At 57.4% G+C, this 25,402-nt stretch overlaps 2 protein-coding genes across 28 annotated transcripts in view; one reads left to right on the plus strand and one right to left on the minus strand.

Annotated features, from left to right (window-relative positions):
• ITGB4 (integrin subunit beta 4) overlaps nucleotides 1–17,155 on the plus strand; it is a 38,559-nt gene extending 21,404 nt beyond the window's left edge. For 3 of the 27 annotated variants that reach the window (XM_077972784.1, XM_077972786.1, XM_077972785.1), the window contains 18 exons: nucleotides 760–908; nucleotides 998–1,177; nucleotides 2,114–2,262; nucleotides 7,568–7,772; nucleotides 8,838–8,995; nucleotides 9,416–9,596; nucleotides 9,707–9,844; nucleotides 11,241–11,423; nucleotides 11,513–11,644; nucleotides 12,824–13,108; nucleotides 13,642–13,881; nucleotides 14,093–14,251; nucleotides 14,746–14,895; nucleotides 15,767–15,955; nucleotides 16,042–16,197; nucleotides 16,280–16,444; nucleotides 16,538–16,648; nucleotides 16,754–17,155. In XM_077972784.1, the coding sequence (XP_077828910.1) occupies nucleotides 760–908; nucleotides 998–1,177; nucleotides 2,114–2,262; nucleotides 7,568–7,772; nucleotides 8,838–8,995; nucleotides 9,416–9,596; nucleotides 9,707–9,844; nucleotides 11,241–11,423; nucleotides 11,513–11,644; nucleotides 12,824–13,108; nucleotides 13,642–13,881; nucleotides 14,093–14,251; nucleotides 14,746–14,895; nucleotides 15,767–15,955; nucleotides 16,042–16,197; nucleotides 16,280–16,444; nucleotides 16,538–16,648; nucleotides 16,754–16,893 (3,070 nt within the window). In that variant the 3' untranslated portion in view covers nucleotides 16,894–17,155. Of the gene's footprint in view, nucleotides 1–759; nucleotides 909–997; nucleotides 1,178–2,113; nucleotides 2,263–7,567; nucleotides 7,773–8,837; nucleotides 8,996–9,415; nucleotides 9,597–9,706; nucleotides 9,845–11,240; nucleotides 11,424–11,512; nucleotides 11,645–12,823; nucleotides 13,109–13,641; nucleotides 13,882–14,092; nucleotides 14,252–14,283; nucleotides 14,896–15,766; nucleotides 15,956–16,041; nucleotides 16,198–16,279; nucleotides 16,445–16,537; nucleotides 16,649–16,753 lie in introns of those variants that run through there. The other 24 variants (XM_028836799.2, XM_077972798.1, XM_077972797.1 and 21 more) reach the window with 18 other exon arrangements.
• Nucleotides 17,156–17,276: 121 nt separating this feature from the next.
• Nucleotides 17,277–25,103, minus strand: GALK1 (galactokinase 1). Its single transcript, XM_015120394.3, has 8 exons — nucleotides 24,883–25,103; nucleotides 23,809–23,998; nucleotides 23,232–23,351; nucleotides 22,928–23,063; nucleotides 22,619–22,800; nucleotides 17,788–17,938; nucleotides 17,548–17,710; nucleotides 17,277–17,465 (listed from the first exon to the last, which is right to left on the minus strand). The coding sequence occupies exons 1-8, from the start codon at nucleotides 25,045–25,047 to the stop codon at nucleotides 17,394–17,396; spliced, it is 1,179 nt and encodes a 392-aa protein (XP_014975880.2). The 5' UTR covers nucleotides 25,048–25,103; the 3' UTR covers nucleotides 17,277–17,393.
• Nucleotides 25,104–25,402: the final 299 nt, after the last annotated feature.

The following is a 25,402-nucleotide window of genomic DNA, read 5'->3' on the forward strand; positions in this document are numbered from 1 at the left end:
CGAGACCATCCTGGCGAACACGGTGAAACCCCGTCTCTACTAAAAAAATACAAAAAACTAGCCGGGCGAGGTGGCGGGGCCTGTAGTCCCAGCTACACAGGAGGCTGAGGCAGGAGAATGGCGTAAACCCGGGAGGCGGAGCTTGCAGTGAGCTGAGATCCGGCCACTGCGCTCCAGCCCCACGACAGAGTGAGACTCCGTCTCAAAAAAAAAAAAAAAAAAAAAAAAGAATGGCTGACCAGCATTTCTGATCCTGCTACCGGCCAAGCATGGTCCTAAGGGCTTTCCGTGTGTGGTTATCTTGTGGTTATCTTATCCAACCCGCTCATCAAGCCTGTGAGGTAGATATCACTGCTGTTCCCATTTTGCCGATGAGGAAGCTGAGGCTCAAAAGGGTTAAGTGACTTGCCCAAGGTTATCCAGCTATCAAGAACTAGAGCCAGGGCTGGGGCTGCAGCAGCCTGGCTTGAGCACTCACACCCTTAGCATCTTTGCAGTCCAGCCCTTGATGAGGTGGGCAGAGAAGCCCATTTCACAGAGGAGGATGCTGAGGACAAGGAGGTGCCATGGCTGGGCTGAGGCTGCAGGGTAAAGGGCATAGGGCTGGCATGGGCCTGGAGCACTGCCTGCCTCTGAAGACCCTGCACTTCTTGCTGTCTTACATCCTGGCCCCTGAAGGGGAGAGGACAGGCAGGAGGGACAGGGCAGCAGGTGCCAGCCTGACCCCTCCCCTGCCTGAACCCTCCACCCTCAACCCAGGCAAGACCACACCATTGTGGACACAGTGCTGATGGCGCCCCGCTCGGCCAAGCCGGCCCTGCTGAAGCTTACAGAGAAGCAGGTGGAACAGAGGGCCTTTCATGACCTCAAGGTGGCCCCCGGCTACTACACCCTCACTGCAGACCAGGGTAGGAGGGCGGGTCCCCTGTGCCACTGCCTCGCATCTCCTGCCCATGTGGCCCCGTGACCCACTCTGACCACCTCCCAACCCACCCAGACGCCCGGGGCATGGTGGAGTTCCAGGAGGGTGTGGAGCTGGTAGACGTACGGGTGCCCCTCTTTATCCGGCCTGAGGACGACGAGGAGAAGCAGCTGCTGGTGGAGGCCATCGATGTACCTGCGGGCACTGCCACCCTTGGCCGCCGCCTGGTAAACATCACCATCATCAAGGAGCAAGGTGGGTCAGGGTGGGGAGAGTGAGGGAGGCAGACGGGGGCTCAGGGGCCCTGGTTCCTCCTGCGTAAGTGGAATTGCGACCTGGCAACGCTAGTCACTTAACCTCTGCAAGCCTTGGTTTCTCCATCTGTAAAATGGGTAAGAGCTCTTTTATGGAATACGGGGCTGTTCACCTCGCCAAAGTGCCTGGTGGTGAGCGCTCAGTAAATGGAAGCTTCTGTTGCATCCTCATAAGGGCCAGCCCCTTGCTCCTCTCTATCTAGAGGAGGGGTTGGCCAAGGCATGGCACCGTGGACATCTGACCCCTCCTGCCACCTGTGCCAGAAGCCACGGGCCTCAGGCCTGTTCCTGCTCTGCTCCAGCCCTGGGGCTGAGGGCTCCGTCTCTGGTCCTGCCTGTGCCTGGCCTCCCTCCTCTGCCTGGCCCTTCCAGGATGTCTGCTGGACACTTTGTTCCAGACCCACTTTTTTTTGTTTCTTGAGATGGAGTCTCGCTCTGCCACCCAGGCTGGAGTGCAATGGCGCCATCTCGGCTCACTGCAACAGCTGCCTCCCAGGTTGAAGTGATTCTCCTGCCTCAGCCTCCCGAGTAGCTGGGATTACAGGCGCTGGCCACCATGCCCGGCTAATTTTTCTATGTTTAGTAGACATGGGGTTTCGCCATGTTGGCCAGACTGGTCTCGAACTCCTGACCTCAGGTTATCCACCTGCCTCGGCCTCCTAAAGTGCTGGGATTACAGGCGCAAGCCACTGCACCCAGTCCCTCACATTTTTCTGGAAGGATTTTCCGTTTCGCTCCTGTGCTTTTCCCAGAGGGCAGTGCATGGAGGGAAACAAGTGGACTCATGGATTCTGGGCTGGGCTGGGCCGGGCTGCAGGAGAGCAGAAGGTGGGAAGGGACTGGGCCCAGCTCTGACCAGTGCCTGGGCTCCTTGCAGCCAGAGATGTGGTGTCCTTTGAGCAGCCTGAGTACTCGGTCAGCCGTGGGGACCAGGTAGCTCGCATCCCTGTCATCCGGCGCGTCCTGGACGGCGGGAAGTCTCAGGTCTCCTACCGCACGCAGGATGGCACTGCACAGGGCAACCGGGTGAGGCTCCGCCATGGGGTCGAGGGTGCAGCCTGGGGGGCTGCGTGGGCACTGCATTGGGTTCCCAGGACAAAGCAGTACATGGCAGCTGCTTGAGTCCCTGGATGCTGGCCATGCCCCTGGCTGGCCTCCCAAGGATATGTTCACCTGCTCCTGCCACCCTGTGGTAGGGGAGTCTCACCTGCCCAGGGTGCCAGTGACACCCTGGGTGAGGCTCCATTGCTGCCAGGGACTCAGGCCAAGAGGGCTCTTTCCTTCATGGACCAGGGACCTGCCCAGACCATTCCTGTCCCCTCCTGCAACCCAGGATCCACAGGGCAGCCAAACCTCTTGGAGATAAACTCCCGCTATATGCCCCAGTCCTGGGGGCTTTGGGCTTCTTGAGCTGGGATCAAAGACCCCGTGTCCCCGGGCCAGACTCCTCAAGGGCTGTAACGATTTGCCCTCCCCTGGGCCAAGCAGCAGGAGCAACCATTCAAGGCAGGGAGTGCCGTGGCTGGGCCAGCATCACCTTCACTGCTGAGCCCCAGTGCTGGGGTACAGCCAAATCCAGGTGCACACAGGCTGGACTGTGTTTTAGGCTTCATAGTTTTGTTTCTTTTGTTTGTTTCGTGTGGGGTTTTTTGCTGCTTATTTTTTTGGGGAGTCAGGGTCTTGTTATGTTGCCCAGGCTGGTCTTGAACTCCTGACCTCAAGTGATCGACCCACCTCGGCCTCCCAAAGTGCTGGGATTACAGGAGTGAGCCACCATGCCTGGCCTAGTTTTTGTATCTTTAGTAGAGATGGAGTTTTGCCATGTTGGGCAGGCTGGTCTTAAACTCCTGATCTCAAGTGATCCGCCCACCTCGGCTTCCCAAAGTGCAGGGATTACAGGTGTGAGCCAGTGCACCTGGCTTTTCTAGTTTTTAAATGTTGGCAACAAATCCATAATTAAAAACAAAGGCCAGGCATGGTGGCTCACACCTGTAATCCCAGCACTTTGGGAGGCTAAGGTGGGAGAATCACTTGAACCCAGGTGTTCGAGACCCTGTCTACACATATAATGTAAACATGAGCTGGGCACAGTAGTGCATACTTGTGGACCCAGCCACTTGGGAGGCTGAGGCAGGAGGATCACTTGAGGCCAGGAGGTTTAGGCTGCAGTGAGCCATGTTCATGCTACTGCACTTCAGCCTGGGCAACAGAGTAAGACCCTCTTTAAAAAAAAAATTAATTAAAAAAAAAATCAAACAAAAAAACAAAGAAACAAAACCTGGTTCAGTGCAGTAGCTCATGCACGTAATCCCAACGCTGTGGGAGACCACAGTGGGAGGATCCCTTGAGCCCAGGATTTGGAGGCCAGCTTGGGCAACATAGTGAGACCCTGTCTCTACTGAAAAAAAAAAAAAGGCCAGGCGAGGTGGCGTCTGCCGGTAATCTTAGTATTGTGGGAGGCCAAGGCAGGTGGATCTCCTGAGGTCACGAGTTCGAGACCAGCCTGGCCAACATGGTGAAAACATTTCTCTACTAAAAATACAAAAATTAGCTGGGCACGGTGACACATGCCTCTAATCTCAGCTACCCGGGAGGCCGAGGCAGGAGAATTGCTGGAAACCAGGAGGTGGTGGCTGCAGTGAACTGAGATCACGCCACTGCACTCCAGCCTGAGCGACAGAGCGAGACTCCATCTCAAAAAAAGAAAAAAAAAATTATCTCAAAAGTAATAAAGTCTCATCTCCCTGGGCCCAGAGGCCCGTTTGGCAAACATAGGGGAGCGTGTAGTCAGCAGGCCCAGGCTGCCTGGCCACATCCTATTTTTATTTACTTCTTTTTATTGATAGGAACTGTTCTCATTATTTTTCCAATGTCCCCCATAAAAATTCCAAAGAAGAATTTTTTTTTTTTTTTTTTTGTTGTTGTTGTTGTTGTTGTTGTTGTTGTTGAGACAGAGTCTCGCTTTGTCGCCCAGACTGGAGTGCAGTGGTCGGATCTCAGCTCACTGCAAGCTCCGCCTCCCGGGTTCACGCCATTCTCCTGCCTCAGCCTCCCGAGTAGCTGGGACTACAGACGCCCGCCACCTCGCCCGGCTAGGTTTTTGTATTTTTTAGTAGAGACGGGGTTTCACCGTGTTAGCCAGGATGGTCTCGATCTCCTGACCTCGTGATCCGCCCGTCTCGGCCTCCCAAAGTGCTGGGATTACAGGCTTGAGCCACCGCGCCCGGCCTGAATTTTTTTTTTTTTAAGAGACAAGGTCTCCCTCTAGCCCAGGGTGGAGTACAGTGGCATAGTCCTAGCTCTCTACAATCTTAAACTCCTGGACTCAAGCAATCCTTCAACCTCAGCCTCCCAAGTAGCTGGGACTACAGATGTCCACCACCACACTGGCTAATTTTGTTTCTTTTTTTTTCTTTGAGACAGAGTCTCGCTCTGTTGCCCAGGCTGGCACGATCTCAGCTCACTGCAACCTCCACCTCCAGGGTTCAAGTGATTCTCCTGCCTCAGGCTCCCAAGTAACTGGGACTACAGGTGCGCACCACCACACCCAGCTAATTTTCATATTTTTAGTAGAGATGGGGTTTCACCATGTTGGTCAGGCTGGTCTCGAACTCCTGACCTCGTGATCCACCCACCTCGGTCTCCCAAAGTGCTGGGATTACAGCATGAGCCCCCGCGCCCGGCCATTTTGTGTTTTTAGTAGAGATAGGTTTTCGCCATGTTGCCCAGGCTGCTCTCGAACTCCTGGGATAACATGATCCTTTTGCCTTGCCTTCTGGCTATCCTGTTACACTTGTATAAAGATGCTTTGAGGCTGGGTGCAGTGGCTCATGCCTGTAATCCCAGCACTTTGGGAGGCCAGGGTGGGCGGATCGCTTGAGATCAGGAGGTTGAGACCAGCCTGGCCAACATGGCAAAACCCTGTCTGTACCGAATATACAGAAAATGATCTGGGTATGGTGGTGTGCACCTGTGGTCCCAGCTACTTGGGAGGCTGAGGTGGAGCCCAGTAGGTGGAGGTTGCAGTGAGCCGAGATAGTGCCACTGCACTCCAGCCTGGGTGACAGAGTAAGACACCTGTCTCAAAAAAAAAAAAAAAAAAAAAAAAAGGCTTTGATATTTATTTTTAAAAACATTTTAATTTCTCATGTTTTTATTTTTGAAAAACTTCAAACATACAGAAAAATGGAAGGAACAATAAAACTAGCACCCATTTACCCTTTACATAGATTCACCAATTGCTAATATTTGCTTTCTCTCTCTTTCTATATAGATAGCAACACAGAAATAGAGATACAGATGTGGACATCTGTATCTTCACATTGATTATACTAGTACCTAAAATTAGTCCATATTCCGGCTGGGCATCACCAGTGACTCACACCTTAATCCCAGTACTTTGGGAAGCCGAGGCAGGTGGATCACCTGAGGTCAGGAGTTTGACACCAGTCTGACCAACATGGAGAAACCTCGTCTCTACGAAAAATACAAAAATTAGCCGGGCATGGTGGCGGGTGCCTACAATCCCAGCTACTAGCTAGGCTGAGGCAGGAGAATCATTTGAACCCAGTGGGTGGAGGTTGCACTGAGCTGAGATTGCACCACTTCACTCCAGTCTGGGCAAAAGAGCAAAACTCTATTCCAAAAAATATATATAAAATAAAATAAGGCCGGGCGCGGTGGCTCACACCTGTAATCCCAGCACTTTGGGAGGCCGAGGCGGGCGGATCACAAGGTCAGGAGATCGAGACCACGGTGAAACCCCGTCTCTACTAAAAATACAAAAAATTAGCCGGGCGCGGTTGTGGGCGCCTGTAGTCCCAGCTACTCGGGAGGCTGAGGCAGGAGAATGGCGTGAACCCGGGAGGCGGAGCTTGCAGTGAGCCGAGATCGCGCCACTGCACTCCAGCCTGGGCGACAGAGCGAGACTCCATCTCAAAAAAAATAAAATAAAATAAAATAAAATTGGTCCATATTCCGATGTCCCCTTGTTTGGATGTCCCAATAATGTCCTTTATAGCTTTTTTCCTCCCAATGCAGGAACCAATCAAGGATTCGGCATTGAATTTTTTCACGGATCCTGACTCCTTTTATCTAGAAAAGCTTCCTGGCTTTGTCTTCCGTGGCGCTGACTTTTATTAAGACAAGGTCTTGCTCTGTTGCCCAGGCTGGAGTACAATGCCTTACTGCAACCTCCACCTCCCGGGTTCAAGCATTTCTCCTGCCTTAGCCTTCCAAGTACCTGCGATTACAGGCACCTGCCACCATGCTGGGCTAATGACACTGACACTGACATTTTTGAAATATCTATGTAGGTTGCTTGCAGGCAGCTCCCTGGTTTTTTTTGTTGTTGTTGTTTTGTTTTGTTTTTGTTTTTGTTTTACAACTGTGGGCCTCACTTTCTGAGTTGGGTGGCATGAGGTTGCCTCCCCAGCCATGGCCCTGGCTGCTGAGCCTGGAATTGAAATCTTGCCCTGAAGTGCCACCTAGTGGTCTTCTATGTGAAGGATTTTCTTTTTTTTCCTCCCAGTTCTTTTATTCTGGAAAGCTCAGGCAAGCTCCACTGCATTGAAAGGAAGCTGGGTGGCTCACGTCTGTAATCCCAGCCCTTTGGGAGGCCAAGGTGGGTGGATCGCTTGAGGCCGGGAGTTCAAGACCAGCCTAGGCAACATAGGGCAACCGTGCCTCTACAAAAAAAGAAAAAATTAGCTAGGTGTGGTGCACACCTGTAGTCCCACTACTTAGGAGGCTGAGGGAAAGGATGGGCTGAGCCCAGGAGGTCAAGGCTTCAGTGAGCCGTGATTGTGCCCCTGCACTCCAGCCTGGGTGACAAGAGTGAGACCCTATCTCAAAAAAAAAAAAAAAAAAAAAAACACAAAAACATGGCTGGACATGGTGGCTCACGTCTGTAATCCCAGCATTTTGGGAGGCCAAGTTGGGAGGATCACTTGAAGTCAGGAGTTCGAGACCAGCCTGGCCAACATGGTGAAACCCCATCTCTACTAAAAAGACAAAAATTAGCCGGGCGTGGTGGCAGGTGCCTGTAATCCCAACTATTCGGGAAACTGAGGTGTGAGAATCATTTGAACCCGGAAGGTGGAGGTTGCAGTGAACCGAGATCACGCCACTGCACTCCAGCCTAGGCGAAAGAGTGAGATTACACCTCAAAAAAAAAAAAAAAAAACCACAAAAACCTGAAGCTGATATAAGTACTCCACCCAGCAAGCAGGGATGATCTCTGTGGTATCCATGAGGTTGGGAGGGAGCATGTGGCCGTGACTCTTGCCTCAGCCCCCGGCCACGACCCTGACCCTGACCCCTCCACTCCCAGGACTACATCCCTGTGGAGGGTGAGCTGCTGTTCCAGCCTGGAGAGGCCTGGAAAGAGCTGCAGGTGAAGCTCCTGGAGCTGGAAGAGGTCGACTCCCTTCTGCGGGGCCGCCAGATCCGCCGTTTCCACGTACAGCTCAGCAACCCTAAGTTTGGGGCCCACCTGGGCCAGCCCCACTCCACCACCATCATCATCAGGGACCCAGGTAGGCAGAGCCTGGGGGTTGGCTTAAGCAGGGGGAGAGGGAAGACTGGGGGTCTCTCAACTAGGTCTGCCAGATTTAGCAAATCCAAACACAGGACTCCTGGGTAAATCTGAATTTCAGATAACAACATACACGTTGGTAGGGTAAGTATGTTCCATGCAATATTTGGAACGTACTTATCCTATTTTTGCAAAATGGGCTGGGTGTACTGGCTCATGCCTGTAATCCCAGCACTTTGGGAGGCTGCAGTGGGAGGATCACTTGAGCCCAGGAGTTCTAGACCAGCCTGGGCAACATAGTGAGACCTTGTCTCTACAAAAAATAAACAAATTAGCTTGGCGTAGTGGTGTGCACCTAGAGTCCCAGCCACTCCGGAGACTGAGGTGGGAGGATCACTTGAGCCCAGGGGGTCTGGGCCGCAGCAAGCTGTGATCACACCACTGCACAGCGCCTGGGCCATGGAATGAGACCCTGCCCCTCAACAACAAAAGAAAAGGCTGTTGTTTATCTGAAATTCAAATGTAACTAGGCATCTGCATTTTATCCAGCAACCCAACAGCCAGAGAGGCTGAGGTCATGTTGTCACCACGCAATAGGAATTCTCCCATCAGACCCTGGCCCTTTGGCTTCAGCCTCAGTTCCAACTAACATGCAGGTGCTTCTGGAAGAGGTGGGCCAGTTAGTTCCTCTCAGCCCTCAGCCTCCCCACTGGGAGAAGGCCTGCCAGGAAGATGAGAGAGGAGTGAGATACTCAGGGTATGGTGTGGAGATGGGGCGGGGAGCAAATGTTCTCATGTGGAATGTTCCCTGAGCTGCCAAGGGAGAAAGGGGCAGACCAACTCCCTCCTCCTTCTGTTCCTCCAGTGACTCTCCTGGGTCCTCCGCCAAGCTTGGCAGGATGCTCTATGTGGCAGCAATGGGGCACCAGGTGTCCGGAGACGCGGGTGGGCAGGTCTGAGTTGAATGCGCGGGGCAGAGCGCCCTGGGTGTTTAAGTGGGTCTCTGTCGCCCCCTGGTGGCGAAGCAGGATCTGAATGGTTGCCCTGCCCCGGCTTGACCCATTAGATGAGCTGGACCGGAGCCTCACGAGTCAGATGGTGTCATCACAGCCACCCTCTCACGGTGACCTGGGCGCCCCGCAGAACCCCAACGCTAAGGCCGCTGGGTCCAGGAAGATCCATTTCAACTGGCTGCCCCCTTCTGGCAAGCCAATGGGGTACAGGGTAAGGCGGGGGGCTGAGGGCCACGGCAGGTGGATGGGCGGTCTGGTACCAGCCCTCACGGAAGAGGTGGGCCGTTTGAGGCCAGGGCCCGCTGAGAGAGAGCAGACAGTGGAACCTAGCACAGGTGGTCAGAGGGAAACCCGGTCTGTGCTGGGGAAGAGGGAAGACCCATTCCCGAGCTTATTAGACATTTGTCCTCCTTCCTAAAATGGGGCCCCCCCCACCCCCGCATGGGAGACACCCCCACCTGCTCTGCCCCAGTCCCGATGTGTGCCCATGGCAGATCTCTCAGCCCCTCCCTCAGGCCTTAGTGTCTCTCATCTGTGCAAAGAGAACAGTAAGGGCAGAGGTCAGCAGAGGGACAGGCAGCTTGGGTGCTTGCTGCTCCCTGCTGACCAGGACCCCTGTCCCTGGGGGCAGGTAAAGTACTGGATTCAGGGTGACTCTGAGTCCGAAGCCCACCTGCTCGACAGCAAGGTGCCCTCAGTGGAGCTCACCAACCTGTACCCGTATTGCGACTATGAGATGAAGGTGTGCGCCTACGGGGCTCAGGGCGAGGGACCCTACAGCTCCCTAGTGTCCTGCCGCACCCACCAGGAAGGTGAGGCCTCGCCATGTCTGTCCATTTGTCCCCTGGCTGCCCTGATGCCAGTGTGCCCAGCCCTCCCCTCTGCCACTGACAGCACTCTTCCTGTATCCCCCGCTCCCTAGTGCCCAGCGAGCCAGGGCGTCTGGCCTTCAATGTCGTCTCCTCCACGGTGACCCAGCTGAGCTGGGCCGAGCCGGCTGAGACCAACGGTGAGATCACAGCCTACGAGGTCTGCTATGGCCTGGTCAACGACGACAACCGTAAGAACCACATCTTCCTTCCTGCCCGCAGAGAGAACAGCCATGGAAGGGAGGGGACAAAGCGGGAGGGAGCTCTGGGTCACTTCCTGGACCTGCTGTGCAGGGCACTCGAGGCCTTCATCCTGGTTATTGGATAAGCCTGAGGCGTCGTTAGGGTTTTGGCCAGATTTTGGGCTGGGTTGCATTCTTTTTTTTTTTTTTTTTTTGAGACAGAGTCTTGCTCTGTCGCCCAGGCTGGGGTGCAGTGGCCGGATCTCAGCTCACTGCAAGCTCCGCCTCCCGGGTTTAGACCATTCTCCTGCCTCAGCCTCCTGAGTAGCTGGGACTACAGGCGCCCGCCACCTCGCCCGTCTAGTTTTTTTGTATTTTTTAGTAGAGACGGGGTTTCACCGTGTTAGCCAGGATGGTCTCGATCTCCTGACCTCGTGATCCGCCCGTCTCGGCCTCCCAAAGTGCTGGGATTACAGGCTTGAGCCACCGCGCCCGGCCTGGGCTGGGTTGCATTCTAAGACCAAACCCAGAAGGTTGCAGGGTGGGTGGTTACCTATGTGGAGTGGGGTCACAGGTTCAGGGGTACCCCTCCCCATGCAGGTAACCAGGGAGCTCACACTTGCATGGTTTTCTTAGGGCAAGAAGAAAGTTACTGGATTTAGCAAACAGAAATACAGGAGGCTCTGAATTTCAGATAGCACTTTAAAAGATTATTTTGTACATTGAGAGGCTGAGGCAGGTGGACTGCTTGAGGTCAGGAGTTCAAGACCAGCCTGGCTAACATGGTGAAACCCTGTTTCTACTAAAAATTAGCCAGGCATGGTGGCTCATGCCTGTAGTCCCAGCTAGTCAGGAGGCTGAGGCAAAAGAATTGCTTGAATCCAGAAGGCTCAGGTTGCAGTGAACCGAGATCATGTCACCGCACTCCAGCCTGGGTGACAGAGCCAGACTCCGCCGCAAAAAAAAAAAAAAAAAAAAAAAAAAAAGATTATTTTATACTGTGTTTTATCTGGCAGCCTGAGATCAGAGTGCCTGGCAGAACAGTTATTTCTCCAGTCCTGGAAGGGGGGCGGGGTGAGCAACCCCCTATGCGTGCCCTTGCCTCGTGTGGAGGCACCGTGGATATATAGGTAGAGGTGGCATCGAGGCCAACTTGATGTTGACTCCAGCCTTGGCTCTGCCACTTACTCAGCAGAGTCCCTTGGAGGGCTGGTGACACATGTCCACACCAGTCATGCTGACGCTCGGGGCTCCACAGGCAGCAATTCAGCAGTGGCTGGCTTCGCCTTGCTCCCCAGCCCCTGGGTGCTATCCAGGGGATGCACGACTGTCCTACTGTGTCAGGGCTGGTGCTGGGACCAGGCTGGGACCTGGGTGACCCTCTGAAGCACTCTCCCTGCCCCAGGACCTATCGGGCCCATGAAGAAGGTGCTGGTTGACAATCCTAAGAACCGGATGCTGCTCATTGAGAACCTTCGGGAGTCCCAGCCCTACCGCTACACGGTGAAGGCGCGCAACGGGGCCGGCTGGGGGCCCGAGCGGGAGGCCATCATCAACCTGGCCACCCAACCCAAGCGGCCCATGTCCAGTGAGTGGTGGGCAGGGAGGTGAGGGGCAGACGGGGTAGGGGGACAGAGGGCAGCAGCCAGGGCCCTGGCTCACTCCCCCACCCTGCAGTCCCCATCATCCCTGACATCCCCATCGTGGACGCCCAGAGCGGGGAGGACTACGACAGCTTCCTTATGTACAGCGATGATGTTCTACGCTCTCCATCTGGCAGCCAGAGGCCCAGCGTCTCTGATGACACCGGTGAGTGGAGACCTGGGACCCACAAGAAGACAGTGGGGGTCTTGGGTACAGAGGGAGTCCACTGGGTCCAGAGAGAGGGCAAAGGGGCCAGCAACTAGAGGACATGGAGGTTAAGACAGCCTTGGACAGATGCAATGGTGTGCACATCTGTGCACGGGGCACAGGAACCAGTGCCTGGGGGACAGACACACACAGCCTTGTGCAAGCACACACGAGTTCATGCCCACGGGACCATGAAGAAACACAACTTCACAACTTGAAGGTTGAGCAGCTCTGCCATGCACACAGGACACTCAGGCCACCCCCCGGGGCCAGGCCCAGAAGCCCTGGGCAGCCACCAGGTGGCCACCTGGCAGGGGTAGGGGAGCCAAGGAGACAAGAACACCCCCCAACGGCTCTGTCCTTCCTCCTTGATTCCCAGAACAAAGTGGTGCAGAGCCCTTAGCTGGGCCTCCTGAGTGCTCAGTGTCAGCTCTGGCTCCACCTGTGGGACATCAGATGAATCACTTATCCTTTCCTTGTGTCAGTTTTCTGCTCTGTATAATGGGATACCAATCACACAGTACCATGAGTGGAAAAGCCTCCGGGGCACGTATATCATTTGTATTTTCTTCCGTCCCTGCCTATGCCTCAAGCTGCCCCCAGTGGACACATACTGGCCCCCACGGGGCTGAGCTTGGGCTTAAGGAGCCATTTTGAGGGGTTCAGGTGGAGCGCAGCTGGTGTGACTCTGGAACCTCAGCTCAGCTGCTTCTGACACTACCTGCGAAGCGCTCGGTGGCTTGCGGAACAGTCCCTGGGAGGCAGGCAGGGGCGAGAGTCCTCTCTCCATTGTACAAATGGGAAACTGAGTCTCAGAGAGGTTAAGTAAGGCAAGGGAGACCTCACAGCTGGTGACAGAGCCCAGGCTTCCCCCAGGTCTCCTGGCGGGTCAGGGGGTCTCTCCTCCCCAGCTGTGCCAAGGCTGCACTTGCTCATCTGGAAAGCCTCCAGCCGCGCGAGGGTTTCACCTGCCGCAGGCCTTCCCCATCAGGCCTTGCGCATCTACCCTCGCAGCTCCCTGCGATCCCGGGGGCTGGAGACAGGCTCCCCTCGCAGCGCCTCCGGCCTTCCCCTGCCTGGCCCTGCTCGGCCTGGCGCTCCTAGGCGGTGCCAACGCGGCCCTTCGTTGTTCCCAAGGCTGCGGCTGGAAGTTCGAGCCCCTGCTGGGGGAGGAGCTGGACCTGCGGCGCGTCACGTGGCGGCTGCCCCCGGAGCTCATCCCGCGCCTGTCGGCCAGCAGCGGGCGCTCCTCCGACGCCGAGGCGCCCCACGGGCCCCCGGAGGACGGCGGCGCGGGCGGGAAGGGGGGCAGCCTGCCCCGCAGTGCGACACCCGGGCCCCCCGGAGGTGACAGGCTCACCCGCCGCGCCCCGATCCGCGCCCAACCAGCCTCACTCATGCCCGCGGGCCTGGGGGCCTGGGGTGGGTGTCTGCGCTGCCTCGGGGCCCCAGTTTCAGCCAGGCTGGGGCCTTGGCGGCTGGGGACACAGCTGCTCAGAGGCAGGGCCAAGTGCCAGAGGACACCCGAGGCAGGCGCTTGGGCCCTTATGGTGCCTGCCTGGCCAGGGGGTGCAAATTCAGAAGTCTGCTCGGGGAGCGGACCCTGGCACCCAAGTAGACTGCTCAGGGGCCTCAAAGGACAGGAGGGAAGGCTTTGGGATTTCCCCAAGGCAGGACTGACTGCAGGGGCAGCAAATCCCCCACCACTGCCAGGGTGGGCTGTGCTCATACCGATATAGTGGCCAGCCAGAGGACATGGGCTGTGGAAGCCTGGGTGGCCCTTGGGCTCCTCCAGGGACAGAGGGCCTCTGTCCCTAGTGGTTTGAGGGAAACTGGTTGTATTTAAGCAAAAGCCACCCAGAGGGTGGGTGACCAGGAATGCGCAGGGCCAACCTGCTCCTTGGGGCCTGGGTCTGGGGCAGGCCTGACTAAGGGACCCTGCTCTCCCCTTGCAGAGCACCTAGTGAATGGCCGGATGGACTTTGCCTTCCCGGGCAGCGCCAACTCCCTGCACAGGATGACCACGACCGGTGCCGCTGCCTATGGAACCCACCTGAGCCCCCACGTGCCCCACCGCGGACTAAGCACATCCTCCACCCTCACACGGGACTACCACTCGCTGACCCGCTCGGAACACTCACACTCGACCACACTGCCCAGGGACTACTCCACCCTCACCTCCGTCTCCTCCCACGGTGAGTGACCTCAGCCAACCCTGCCTCGCCCACTAACCCTTCCTCTCTTCCAGCTCTTGGAGCCTTGGGCTTCTGCCTGCTGTCCCGACGGTCCATTCTCCAACACACACACATGCATGCACACACGCACACATGCATGCACACACGCACGCATGCACACTTATGCATGCACACTCCTTGATCCTCTCACTCTTGTTTTGTCCTGCCCTAGGCCTCCCTCCCATCTGGGAACACGGGAGGAGCAGGCTTCCGCTGTCCTGGGCTCTGGGGTCCCGGAGTCGGGCTCAGATGAAAGGGTTCCCCCCTTCCAGGGGCCCACGAGACTCTATAATCCTGGCTGGGAGGCCAGCAGCGCCCTCCTGGGGCCCAGGTAGTACAGGGGTGGCCATCCTGTCTCCACAGCTGTCCTGCTCCATCTGTCATCCAGCTGTCATCCAGCCACCATAGCAGCCGCCAGCTGTGCCCACTGCTTCCCCTCCATTCCATCCACAGGACCCCCGCCTGCCCACAGGCGCTAACCACCTGCCCTACCATCAGTGCTGATGCCTAACACTGCCTCTGCCCTTCCAGGGGGCGGGGCTATGGCTGGGGCAGGAGAGGGGCCAGGCCAGCTGAGGAATTGAGGGGGTGGGGCTGGCAGGCTCACAGGGCTCACCCTCTCTTGGCACAGGCAGGGCCCGCACCCTCCTGGAGGATGTGCGGTAGGTGCTGGGCAGCCTGGATAGGGTGTTGCAGGGTGAGTTGTCCAGCCGGTGATCAGCGTAGACATGCCAGCTGAGGGAGGGAGGTCAGGGGGCAGCACTGTGACTCCCACTGAGACCCCAGGCCCTGCATCTCTGACTGACTGCAGCCTCCTGTCCCCAGACTCTCGCCTGACCGCTGGTGTGCCCGACACGCCCACCCGCCTGGTGTTCTCTGCCCTGGGACCCACATCTCTCAGAGTGAGCTGGCAGGAGCCACGGTGCGAGCGGCCGCTGCAGGGCTACAGCGTGGAGTACCAGCTGCTGAACGGCGGTGAGACATGGTGGCTGCTGGGCTGTGGGGTGCAGCCCCGTGAGGCCTGGCCCCAGGGTGACACATAGGGCACCAGCTGTGTCAGAACCCACCCGAATCCCTTGAGCGCTAAAGCCCCCATCCAGCCCGAGAGGGTCTCCCACCCCACTTCTTTGCCTCCCCTCTTCTGAGGTCTCACCCATCTCCCTGGGCCTCTCTCCTGGTCATTCTCTGCTAGGTTTTGCCTAACAAGGCCTCTTTGGGCTGGGATCCTAGGGCCTCTGCTGGCCTGAGATGCCTTTGGGGGGAACGAGGAAGTTTCACTTCCCTGGGCAGGCACATTCAAAGCAGCATGACCAGGGCGCAGGATTTTACCCAAACATGAGTGGGATTACAGGCTCCACTCTTTTTTTTTTTTTTTTTTTTTTTTTTGAGACGGAGTCTCACGCTGTTGCCCAGGCTGGAGTGCAGTGGCGCGATCTCGGCTCACTGCAAGCTCCGCCTCCCGGGTTCCCGCCATTCTCCTGCCTCAGCCTCCTGAGTAGCTGGGACTACAGGCGCCCGCCACCGCGCCCGGCTAATTTTTTGTATTTTTAGTAGAGACGGGGTTTCACTGTGGTCTCGATCTCCTGACCTTGTGATCCGCCCGCCTCGGCCTCCCAAAGTGCTGGGATTACAGGCTTGAGCCACCGCGCCCGGCCTCAGGCTCCACTCTTGTATAGTACACAACCTGAACAACCAGCCATACCATACTGTACGCAACCTGTACCCAAACCACAGCTAGTCCTGGGTGGGTGATAACCAGGTCTCGATGGCAGCTTAGGGAAGAGGGGGATCAGGCCAGGGGTGGGAGTAACACTGCACTACTCTCTGCCCCCACCTGACCCCTCAGGCGAGCTACATCGGCTCAACATCCCCAACCCTGCCCAGACCTCGGTGGTGGTGGAAGACCTCCTGCCCAACCACTCCTATGTGTTCCACGTGCGGGCCCAGAGCCAGGAAGGCTGGGGCCGAGAGCGTGAGGGTGTCATCACCATCGAATCCCAGGTGCACCCGCAGAGCCCACTCTGTCCCCTGCCAGGTGAGTTGCCTCCCCTAGCCCCACAGCTGCCCCCATCATGCCCACCACCCACCCACACGCTGACGCTCTTCCTCTACTGCCCCCAGGCTCCGCCTTCACTTTGAGCACTCCCAGCGCCCCAGGTCCGCTGGTGTTCACTGCCCTGAGCCCAGACTCGCTGCAGCTGAGCTGGGAGCGGCCACGGAGGCCCAATGGGGATATCGTCGGCTACCTGGTGACCTGTGAGATGGCCCAAGGAGGAGGTGCTGCCCGCCCCGGGGGCAGGGGTGGCCAGGGGAGGGGTAGAGAGGGGCCACAGAGGCTGAAGGCATCTTCTCTGCTCAGGGCCAGCCACTACATTCCGGGTGGATGGCGACAGCCCCGAGAGCCGGCTGACCGTGCCGGGCCTCAGCGAGAACGTGCCCTACAAGTTCAAGGTGCAGGCCAGGACCACTGAGGGCTTCGGGCCAGAGCGCGAGGGCATCATCACCATAGAGTCCCAGGATGGAGGTAGGCACCTGTCCTTTCCTTCACCTCCCACTCCTCCTCGGGCCGTGCCTTCTCCTGGCACCACCCTCTGACCAGCCAATCTGCCCACTCCAGGCCCCTTCCCACAGCTGGGCAGCCATGCCGGGCTCTTCCAGCACCCACTGCAAAGTGAGTACAGCAGCATCACCACCACCCACACCAGCGCCACCGAGCCCTTCCTAGTGGGTGAGCACTGAGGGCCAGGGGGTCCCGGCTCTCCCAGGACAGGGAGCTAGCAGAGGGAGAGGGGCAGACCCCAGGCCAGGTCATCTAATGCCTCCTCCTCCACAGATGGGCTGACCCTGGGGGCCCAGCACCTGGAGGCAGGCGGCTCCCTCACCCGGCATGTGACCCAGGAGTTTGTGAGCCGGACGCTGACCACCAGCGGAACCCTCAGCACCCAGGTGGACCAACAGTTCTTCCAAACCTGATCCCACCCTGCCTCACCCCCGCCATGTCCCACTAGGCATCCTTCCAACTCCTCTCCCAGAGCCTCCTCAGCTACTCCATCCTTGCACCCCTGGCCGCCCAGCCCACCCACATGCACAGAGCAGGGGCTAGGTGTCTCCTGGGAGGCATGAAGGGGGCAAGGACCCCCTCTCTGGGCCCAAACCTATTTGCAACCAAAGAGCTGGGAGCAGCACAAGGACCCAGCCTTTGTTCTGCACTTAATAAACAGTTTTGCTACTGCTAGGCCCTGCCTTGCCCATTCTTCTGGGGCCTGAGAGGTGCTCGCCGAGGGTGGGGGAGCGGTTCTGACATCCCCCATTCTCTGACACCCAAGCATACACCCACCTCTAGAGGCAGGCAGGTACCACGTTGGAGGCACAAGTTTATTGAGCACCCAGATACGGAAGGTGGCACCAGGCACAGAGCCATGGGACTGGCCTGCAGGCCCTGCACCCTCGCCGTGTGCTGTCCTGGGGCCTCCTCACAAGCACAACACCTTGGCTCCATCGGCCGCTTGAGAGAGGTAGAAGGTGGCAGTCCCGCCATAGTGCTCCTGTGAGAGGCAGGCTGGGGGTGAGTGGCAGGGCCCCGGGAAGCCGCCACTCCTGCCCGCCCAGGCCCTGGTGCCCACCCACCTGGATGTGCTGCATGGCGTGGGGAGCGGCAGAGGCCTCCAGCAGTGTCACCGTGCAGCCACCGAAGCCACCTCCCGTCATGCGGCTGCCATAAACCCCAGGCACAGCGAGTGCGGCCTCCACCAGCTGGTCCAGCTCCGGGCAGCTCACCTCATAGTCGTCTCTGCAGAGAGGATATCGAAGGGGTGGGCCTGGGGCCGGCCTGCGCCTGGCAGGAGCGGGGCGCCCAGAGAGCCTCACCTGAGTGAGCGGTGGCTCTCCACCATGAGGCGGCCAAAGGCTCTGTAGTCACCGCGTCTCAGGGCGGCCGCTGCCTGGGCCGTGCGCTGAATCTCCCCCACCACGTGCCGGGCCCGCCGGAAGCCCTCTTTGCTCACCAGTTCCCGGGCAGCTGGGGAGGAAAAAGGAGTCAGCAGCCACCTTCTCACTGCCTGGGACCGCGACGCCTGTGAGGGCCGGCAGGCGGTGATGGCAGTGGCCCTGGCTGGACAGTGAAGGGTGGGAGGCTGCGGGGGCAGCAGCCTGGCTCTCTCAGACATGGGTCTGAAGAGCCCCTTTATCACAGTGCCTCCTCCCCCAACTGTAAAATGGGACACCTTGGTCCTTCAGGGAGCACTGAGGGTGAAACACTCCACGCTTCCCAAGGTGAGTGCTGCCCTCAAGAGGCCCCCACAACAGGAGGAGAAATTCTGCTGAGCTACATGGAGCCTCGAGGACTGGGACTCCAGAAGAGGGGGCAGGAGCAGCCAGGGACCAGCAGGCCATCCCATCTGGCTGGAGCTGAGGCTGGAGGGGTACCTGGGTCAGTACCGGTACTGACTCAGTGTACTGCGCCCAGCCAAACCCGCAGGTTTAAGGGGGAAGCTTATTATAGGTGGCATGGCGAGATAGAGGGGCAAGTAGATGCAAAGGACTAAGAAATGAATGAGCGGGCGCGGTGGCTCACGCCTGTCATCCCAGCACTTTGGGAGGCCGAGGCGGGCGGATTGCCTGAGGTCAGGAGCTCCAGACCAGCCTGGCCAACATGGCGAAACCCCGTCTCTAATAAAAATACAAAAATTAGCCAGGCATCGTGGCAGGCACCTGTAATCCCAGCTACTCAGGAGGCTGAGGCAGGAGAATTGCTTCAACCTGGGAGGCAGAGGGTGCGGTGAGTGGAGGTCATGCCACTGCACTCCAGCCTGGGTGACAGAGTGAGGCTCCCTCTCAAAAAAAAAAAAAAAAAAAAAGAAAGAAATGAATGGAAATGAGACAGTGGGCAGTGTTTTAGGCGGGAAGAAAACTGAGCATGTCTTGGAGGCTGAGGGAAGGAGCCAGGCAGCCAGGCAGGGGATGGAAGGAGAGGGATTGGGGCTTCTAGGGCAGGACTCTGGAGGAGACAGGGCAAGCTGCTCCTAGGCAGGAGACCTGGAGGAGGGGCAAGGGGAGGCTGGGGTGGGGAGGAGGGCCCAACTTGTTCCAGTGTGAAAACCTTGGCCAAGATCATCTGCACGGAGCAGGCAGGGCAGGGCTGAGCGCTGCTCTGGAGAACGTGACACAGTTCACAAAGAAAAAGGACAGGGAGGTCCCTCGGAGCTGTCTGATGTCCCTGAGATAGGCACACCTACACTGCCAGGAAGGAACAACTCAGTGTGGGCAGCATGGCCAGGCAGTCAAGGGCATGGGCCCTGGAGCTAATCTGTCCAGATAGGGTTCAGATCCCAGCACTGCCTCTCACTGTAGATTCCCCCATCAAAAATATGAGAATTATGGTAACAGAATGTGCTTTACAGAGTTTTGGGGGGAATTAAATAATATTGATATGACCTTAAAACTGTCCAATAGACTATCTTCCTGGCCATGGGTAGCAGGAGCTTTAAGGATACTTGTATCTTTTTTATTTTGGAGACAGGGTCTCACTCTGTGGCCCAGGTTGGAGTGCAGTGGTGCAATCACAGCTCACTGCAGCCTCAACCTCCTGGGCTCAAGCGATCCTCCCACCCCAGCCTCCTTAGTAGCTAGGACTACAGGCACACACCACCACGCCTGGTTTAATTTTTGTATTTTTTTAGAGATGGGGTTTCACCATGTTGCCCAGGCTGGTCTCGAATTCCTGAGCTCAATCAAGCTGCCCACCTTGGCCTCCTAAAGTGCTGGGATTACAGGCACAGACGTGAGCCACCGCACCCAGCCTAGAATATTTGTGTCTCTTGACTCTATAATCCTACTCCTAAGAATCCATTCCTAAGAAACTCTTAAGAGAATGCAGATAGGACAGGCGTGGTGACTCACGCCTGTGCCTGTAATCCCAGCACTTTGGAAGGCCGAGACAGGCGGATCACTTGAGGTCAGGAGTCCAAAACCAGCCTGGCCAATATAGTGAAACCCCATCTCTACTAAAAATACACACACACAAAAAAATTAGCTGGCTGTGGTGGCATGCGCCTGTAGTCCCAGCTACTCGAGAGGCTGAGGCAGGAGAATTGCTTGAACCCTGAAGACAGAGGTTGCCGTGAATCGAGATTATGCCACTGTGCTCCAGCCTGGGCTACAGAGCAAGACTCAGTCTCAAATAAAAAAAAGAGAATGCAGATAAACCGGGTGCCTTTAGTCGCAGCTACCCAGGAGACTAGGTGAGATGACTTGAGCCCAAGAGTTCAGGTCCAGCCTGGGCAGCATAGCAGAACCCATCTCTTTAAAAAATAAAAAAAGATGGCCAGGCGCAGTGGCTCATGCCTATAATCCCAGCACTTTGGGAGGCTGAGGCTGGCGGATCACGAGGTCAGGAGTTCAAGACCAGCCTGACCAACATGGTGAAACTTCATCTCTACTAAAATTACAAAAATTAGCCGGGCATGGTGGCGCATGCCTCTAATATCAGCGACTCAGGAGGCTGAGGCAGGAGAATCACTTGAACCTGGGAGGCAGAGGTTGCAGTGAGCGAGATCGTGCCACTGCACTCCAGCCTGGGTGACAGAGCGAGACTCCGTCTCAAATAAATAAATAAATAAATAAATATAAAAAATTATTTAAAAAGTTCATCACAGGCCGGGCGCGGTGGCTCACGCCTGTAATCCCAGCACTTTGGGAGGCCGAGGCGGGCGGATCACAAGGTCAGGAGATCGAGACCACGGTGAAACCCCGTCTCTACTAAAAATACAAAAAATTAGCCGGGCGCGGTTGTGGGCGCCTGTAGTCCCAGCTACTCGGGAGGCTGAGGCAGGAGAATGGCGTGAACCCGGGAGGCGGAGCTTGCAGTGGGCCGAGATCGCGCCACTGCACTCCAGCCTGGGCAACAGAGCAAGACTCCGTCTCAAAAAAAAAAAAAAGTTCATCACAGTGTGAGGTGTATCAGAAAATAGTTAAGTAAATGACAGGGCACCTGAATGCTGAAATATTATGGAGCTTTAAAGAGCCACACTGAGGCCAGGCGCGGTGGCTCACACCTGTAATCCCAGCACATTGGGAGGCCAAGGCAGGCAGATCACGAGGTCAGGGTTCGAGACCAGCCTGGTCAACGTGAAACCCCGTCTCTACTAAAAATATAAAACTTGACTGGGCATGGTGGTGGGTGCCAGTAATCCCAGCTACTCAGGAAGCTGAGGCAGGAGAATCATTTGAACCCAGGAGGCGGAGGTTGCAGTGAGCTGAGATGGTGCCACTGCACGCCAGCCTGGGCAACAGAGCGAGACTCTCTCTCATAAAAAAAAGAAAAAGCCACACTGAGATGGGCCTTTTGTGGCATAAGATAGGGTTCTGAGGCCGGGCGCGGGGGCTCACGCCTGTAATCCCAGCACTTTGGGAGGCCGAGATGGGCGGATCACGAGGTCAGGAGATCGAGACCATCCTGACTAACATGGTGAAACCCTGTCTATACTAAAAATACAAAAATTAGCCGGGCGCGGTGGCGGGCACCTGTAGTCCCAGCCACACGGGAGGCTGAGGCAGGAGAATGGCGTGAACCCGGGAGGCGGAGCTTGCAGTGAGTGGAGATCGCGCCACTGCACTCCAGCCTGGGAAACAGAGTGAGACTCCGTCTCAAAAAAAAAAAAAAAGATAGGGTTCTGAGATTACGTTAAGTTGAAAAAAAAAAAAAAAAAGCCGGTGCGGTGGCTCACACCTGTAATCCCAGCACTTTGGGAGGCTGAGGCAGGAGGATCACCTGAGGTCAGGCATTTGAGACCAGCCTGGCCAATATGGTGAAACCCCAGTCTCTACTAAAAATACAAAAAATTTTCCAGGCGTAGTGGCGGTGCCTGTAGTCCCAGCTACTCTGGTGGCTGAGGCAGGAGAATCGCTTGAACCTGGCAGGCAGAGGTTGCAGTGAGCTGAAACTGCACCATTGCACTCCAGCCTGGGTAACAAGACTGAAACTCTGTGTCCAAAACAAAAAACAAAACAAAACAAAAAAACATGGCAAGTAGGCTGGGCCCAGTGGCTCATGCCTATAATCCCAACACTTTGGGAGGCCAAGGCAGGAGGACCACCTGAGGCCAGAGTTCAAGATCAGCCCGGGCAACATTGCAAGACCCTGTCTTTACAAAAATAAAAATGAGCCGGGCATGGTGGCACACCTGTAATCTCAGCTACTTGGAAGGCTGAGCTGGGAGGATCCCTTGAGCCCAAGAGTTCAAATTTGCAGTAAGCTATGATCACACCACTACACTCCAGCTTGGGCAACAGAACAAGACCCTGCCTCTTAAAAAAAAAGGGGGCAGGGTGGGGGGCAAGTGATGACATATTACATATACTCAGCTTTGAAAACAGATGTGGAAAAATACTGAAAGGAAACATGTGAAAATGTCAACAGTGGCTGTCTCTGGGTAGTGGCCTTATAGCTTGTTATTTTCTACTTTGTACTTTTCTACATTTTCCACAATGGAAATATGATTTTTCTGATTAGATAAGACCATTTTAGGATTTCAAGCAGCCCTGCTGAGGTTGGAACCCTGGGTTTGCAGCGTTTGAAGGGACTGGGGAGAGCATGGCAGAAGGCCCTGGAGATCGGGATCCCAGGCAGGGTCAAGGCCACACTGAGGCGCCAGCAGGGAGCACAGCCGCCTCCAGGACAGAGCACCCCGGCAGTTCTCACCCTCTAGCTCTTCCAGCTGCACCTCCCGGAGGCTCTCCTTGCCCAGCGCCTGGGCCACTTCTTCACACTGGCGCCGCCGCACAGGGTACTCACTGGAGCCCAGGGAGTGGCGGACGTTAGAGTTGGTGATGAGCACGGCCAGCTTGGGGTCTGAGAGTGGCACCAGGCTGGTCTCCAAGGACCTGGGGTGGAGTTACAATGGGGGAGATGACAAGGCCCAGCGTGTACTTGCTGCGCCAGGCAGTGGGCATACTCCACCCAGGAGCACCTGAGTGCAGGGCGGGAGGGGACGAGGGGAGCGAGCCCAACCTGCAGTCAATGAGCAGCGCGTGGCCCTTCTGTCCCATGAGTGAGATGAACTGGTCCATGATGCCACAGGGCATCCCTGCGAAGCTGTGCTCAGCCTGCTGACACACCTGGGCGCGGGCAGCTATTGTGCCCGAGTCTGTAGTACAGGGTGAGGTGGGGAGGCTAGGGCTGGTGGGAGCAGCAGTGGCTCCAATGACACTCCAGAGATTCCCTGCCACCCCCTCCATAAGGCATAGTAGAAGCTGGGACCACCTGGAGACCTCAGGGAAGGAGGGCTGGGTCAGGGCTGCAGCCTAGCTGGTACCTGGACAGAGCTGCTGGAGGAACGTGTACATGGCCACTTCCAAGGATGCTGAGCTGGACAGGCCACCCCCCAGGGGCACTGAGCTGACCACCACTGCACTGAAGCCAGGGAGGGGGGCAGCTGCAGGGGAAAGAACAGGTGATGGTAAGAGGGGCTGCCTGGGAGGATGGCACAGGAAGGGCATGTGTCCTGGTGGGAAGGGCAGCAACGGCCTAGCAGCTGTTTCTAGGGTGCGTGCCTCAGTTGTCAGAAGCCACCAACCTGCTGGTCTAAGGGACCCACTGCCCTCCATTTTCCCACCCTCTGAGGTTGCTGGGACACTTCTAATTGTCCTCCTGGTTTAGGGCTCTGGAGGGAAAAAAGGCTAGGGTTTGAATCCTGGCTCCTCCAATCAGGTCATGGGAAACCCAGGGCAAGTTCCCGACCTTCTGGGGGCATCAGTTTCCTCATCTGTACAACGGGATGCTCCACTCTGCGAGTCTTCCCCACAGTGTATCAGACAAATGAATGGGCTCTGTGGCTGTGAGGTGGCACTCCTAGTATCGGTGAGGACTTGGCTCAGGCCTGGGCCCCATACCTGGGTAGTACTGAATCACTCCCTTCACATAGTTGGCCCACCGAGGGGTCCCAGGCTCCAGCGAGCGCTGGGCTGTGGGCAGTGGAAACTGCAGCCGCTGGGGCTCATCGGCACCCTCAGAGGTGGTGAGGAGAGACACCAGCCCGTCCTTGCGGGGGCTGCCCACCACCACCGTCACGAGCTCCAGGGCCTGGCAGGACAGACAAGCAGTGGGTGAGGCTTTCGCAGGCTGATGGAGTAAGCCCCTCCAATGGCACCGCCTCCAGCCGAGGTTCTGATGCCTCCGCAGTCATCAGGTTCTGAACTTCCAGGTTCAGCTTCGCAGGGAAGATCCTGAGGGCCAGCTGGCCTTGGGGGCTTGAGCCCTGCCCCCCTGGGTCTTCAGGGGCGGGGCGGCTGCTGCTGGAGCACAGACCTGGACTCTGCCCTGAGCTGTGGGGCAAGGGGGAGAGCTAGCCCAAAGGGAAAACAGATCACTGGAGCTCCAAAGCCTTTACATTTTGGGGTGGCCCTGGACACCCTGTACCTGTGCACTCCCCAAGCTACATATGGGGCGGAAAGCGCCCCACACTGAAAGCTGGGAGTCCTCACTCCCAAGTCGCAGCCCCGCCAAGAACCTGCTGTGACCTCCAGCAGTTCACTGGGCCTCTCTGGGCCTCAGTTTCCTCCACTGTGAATTGAACGGGCTGGGCCAGAAGGCTACGTTCGCCCAAGTCTGCAGTTGGGGCCCCACGGTGGCCAGAGGCGTGGAGTGTCCCCTTCTGCGTGGCACACAGGGCCTCAGTTTAAGGGGAACATGCTCCCAGGTTGAAGGCCAGGAGCCGCAGCCCACAGAGGGCGGGCTTGAGCGCAGAGGCGGCCGCGCACCCTCTCCCAGCCACTTCCTCGCTTCCTCCCTTCCAACGTGGGGAACAGCCCGTCCCGGGGACTCTTCCGTGCGCCGTTGCTCCAGGCGCAGCTGCCCGCCCCACATCTCCCGCGGGAAGAACTCGCCCCCAGCGCCCCCGAGGCCCGCCCTCCTCGGCGGCCGGGACAGGCGGCGGCGGGCTGGGGGCTCGCCGCGCAGCCCCTCACCATAGGCAGCACCAGGCCCTGGTTGTAGTCCGTGTGTTCCCCGATGAGGTTGACGCGGCCCGGCGCGGACACGGCCAGCTCGGGCTCGGCCCCGAACTCCTCCCGGAAGGCTCGCCGGGCCTCGGCCAGCAGCTCCGCGACTTGGGGCTGTCTCAAAGCAGCCATGACGCGCGCCTGCAGCACTGAACAGCAGCTCCGGCACAGCCCCGTCGGCGCGGGATGCTCGGGCGGGGCCACGCGCGGGGGTGCGCACATTCCCGCCAGCCCCGCCCCGCGCCCGGACGCCCCGCCCCCAGACCGCCGCCGGTTCCGCCCCCACCCGCAACTCCCGTTGGAATCCAGCTGCTGGGTGGTGGGTGGCAGGGGCTGATGGCGCCGGGTGGGATACAGCGCCCCCGATGGTGTCCTTCTCTCTGGACTTCGGGAAAAACCAATGGGCACTCACTAGACTGAGAATAGCCCTGAGTGGCACTTGGCATGACCAGGATTTCTGAGCTGCCCTTCCCTGGCGTTGGTGACT

The sequence above is a fragment of the Macaca mulatta genome, chromosome 16, assembly GCF_049350105.2.
Source record: "Macaca mulatta isolate MMU2019108-1 chromosome 16, T2T-MMU8v2.0, whole genome shotgun sequence".
Classification (NCBI taxonomy): domain Eukaryota; kingdom Metazoa; phylum Chordata; class Mammalia; order Primates; family Cercopithecidae; genus Macaca; species Macaca mulatta.

Excerpts from the sequence above, each read along its gene's own strand:
- GALK1 (XM_015120394.3), bottom strand. The coding sequence starts at position 25,047 with ATGGCTGCTTTGAGACAGCCCCAAGTCGCGGAGCTGCTGGCCGAGGCC. Across the intron at positions 23,064-23,231 it reads CCTCCAGCAGCTCTGTCCAG|ACTCGGGCACAATAGCTGCC; the intron begins GTACCAGCTAGG and ends CCTGTACTACAG. Across the intron at positions 17,466-17,547 it reads ACGCCATGCAGCACATCCAG|GAGCACTATGGCGGGACTGC; the intron begins GTGGGTGGGCAC and ends TGCCTCTCACAG.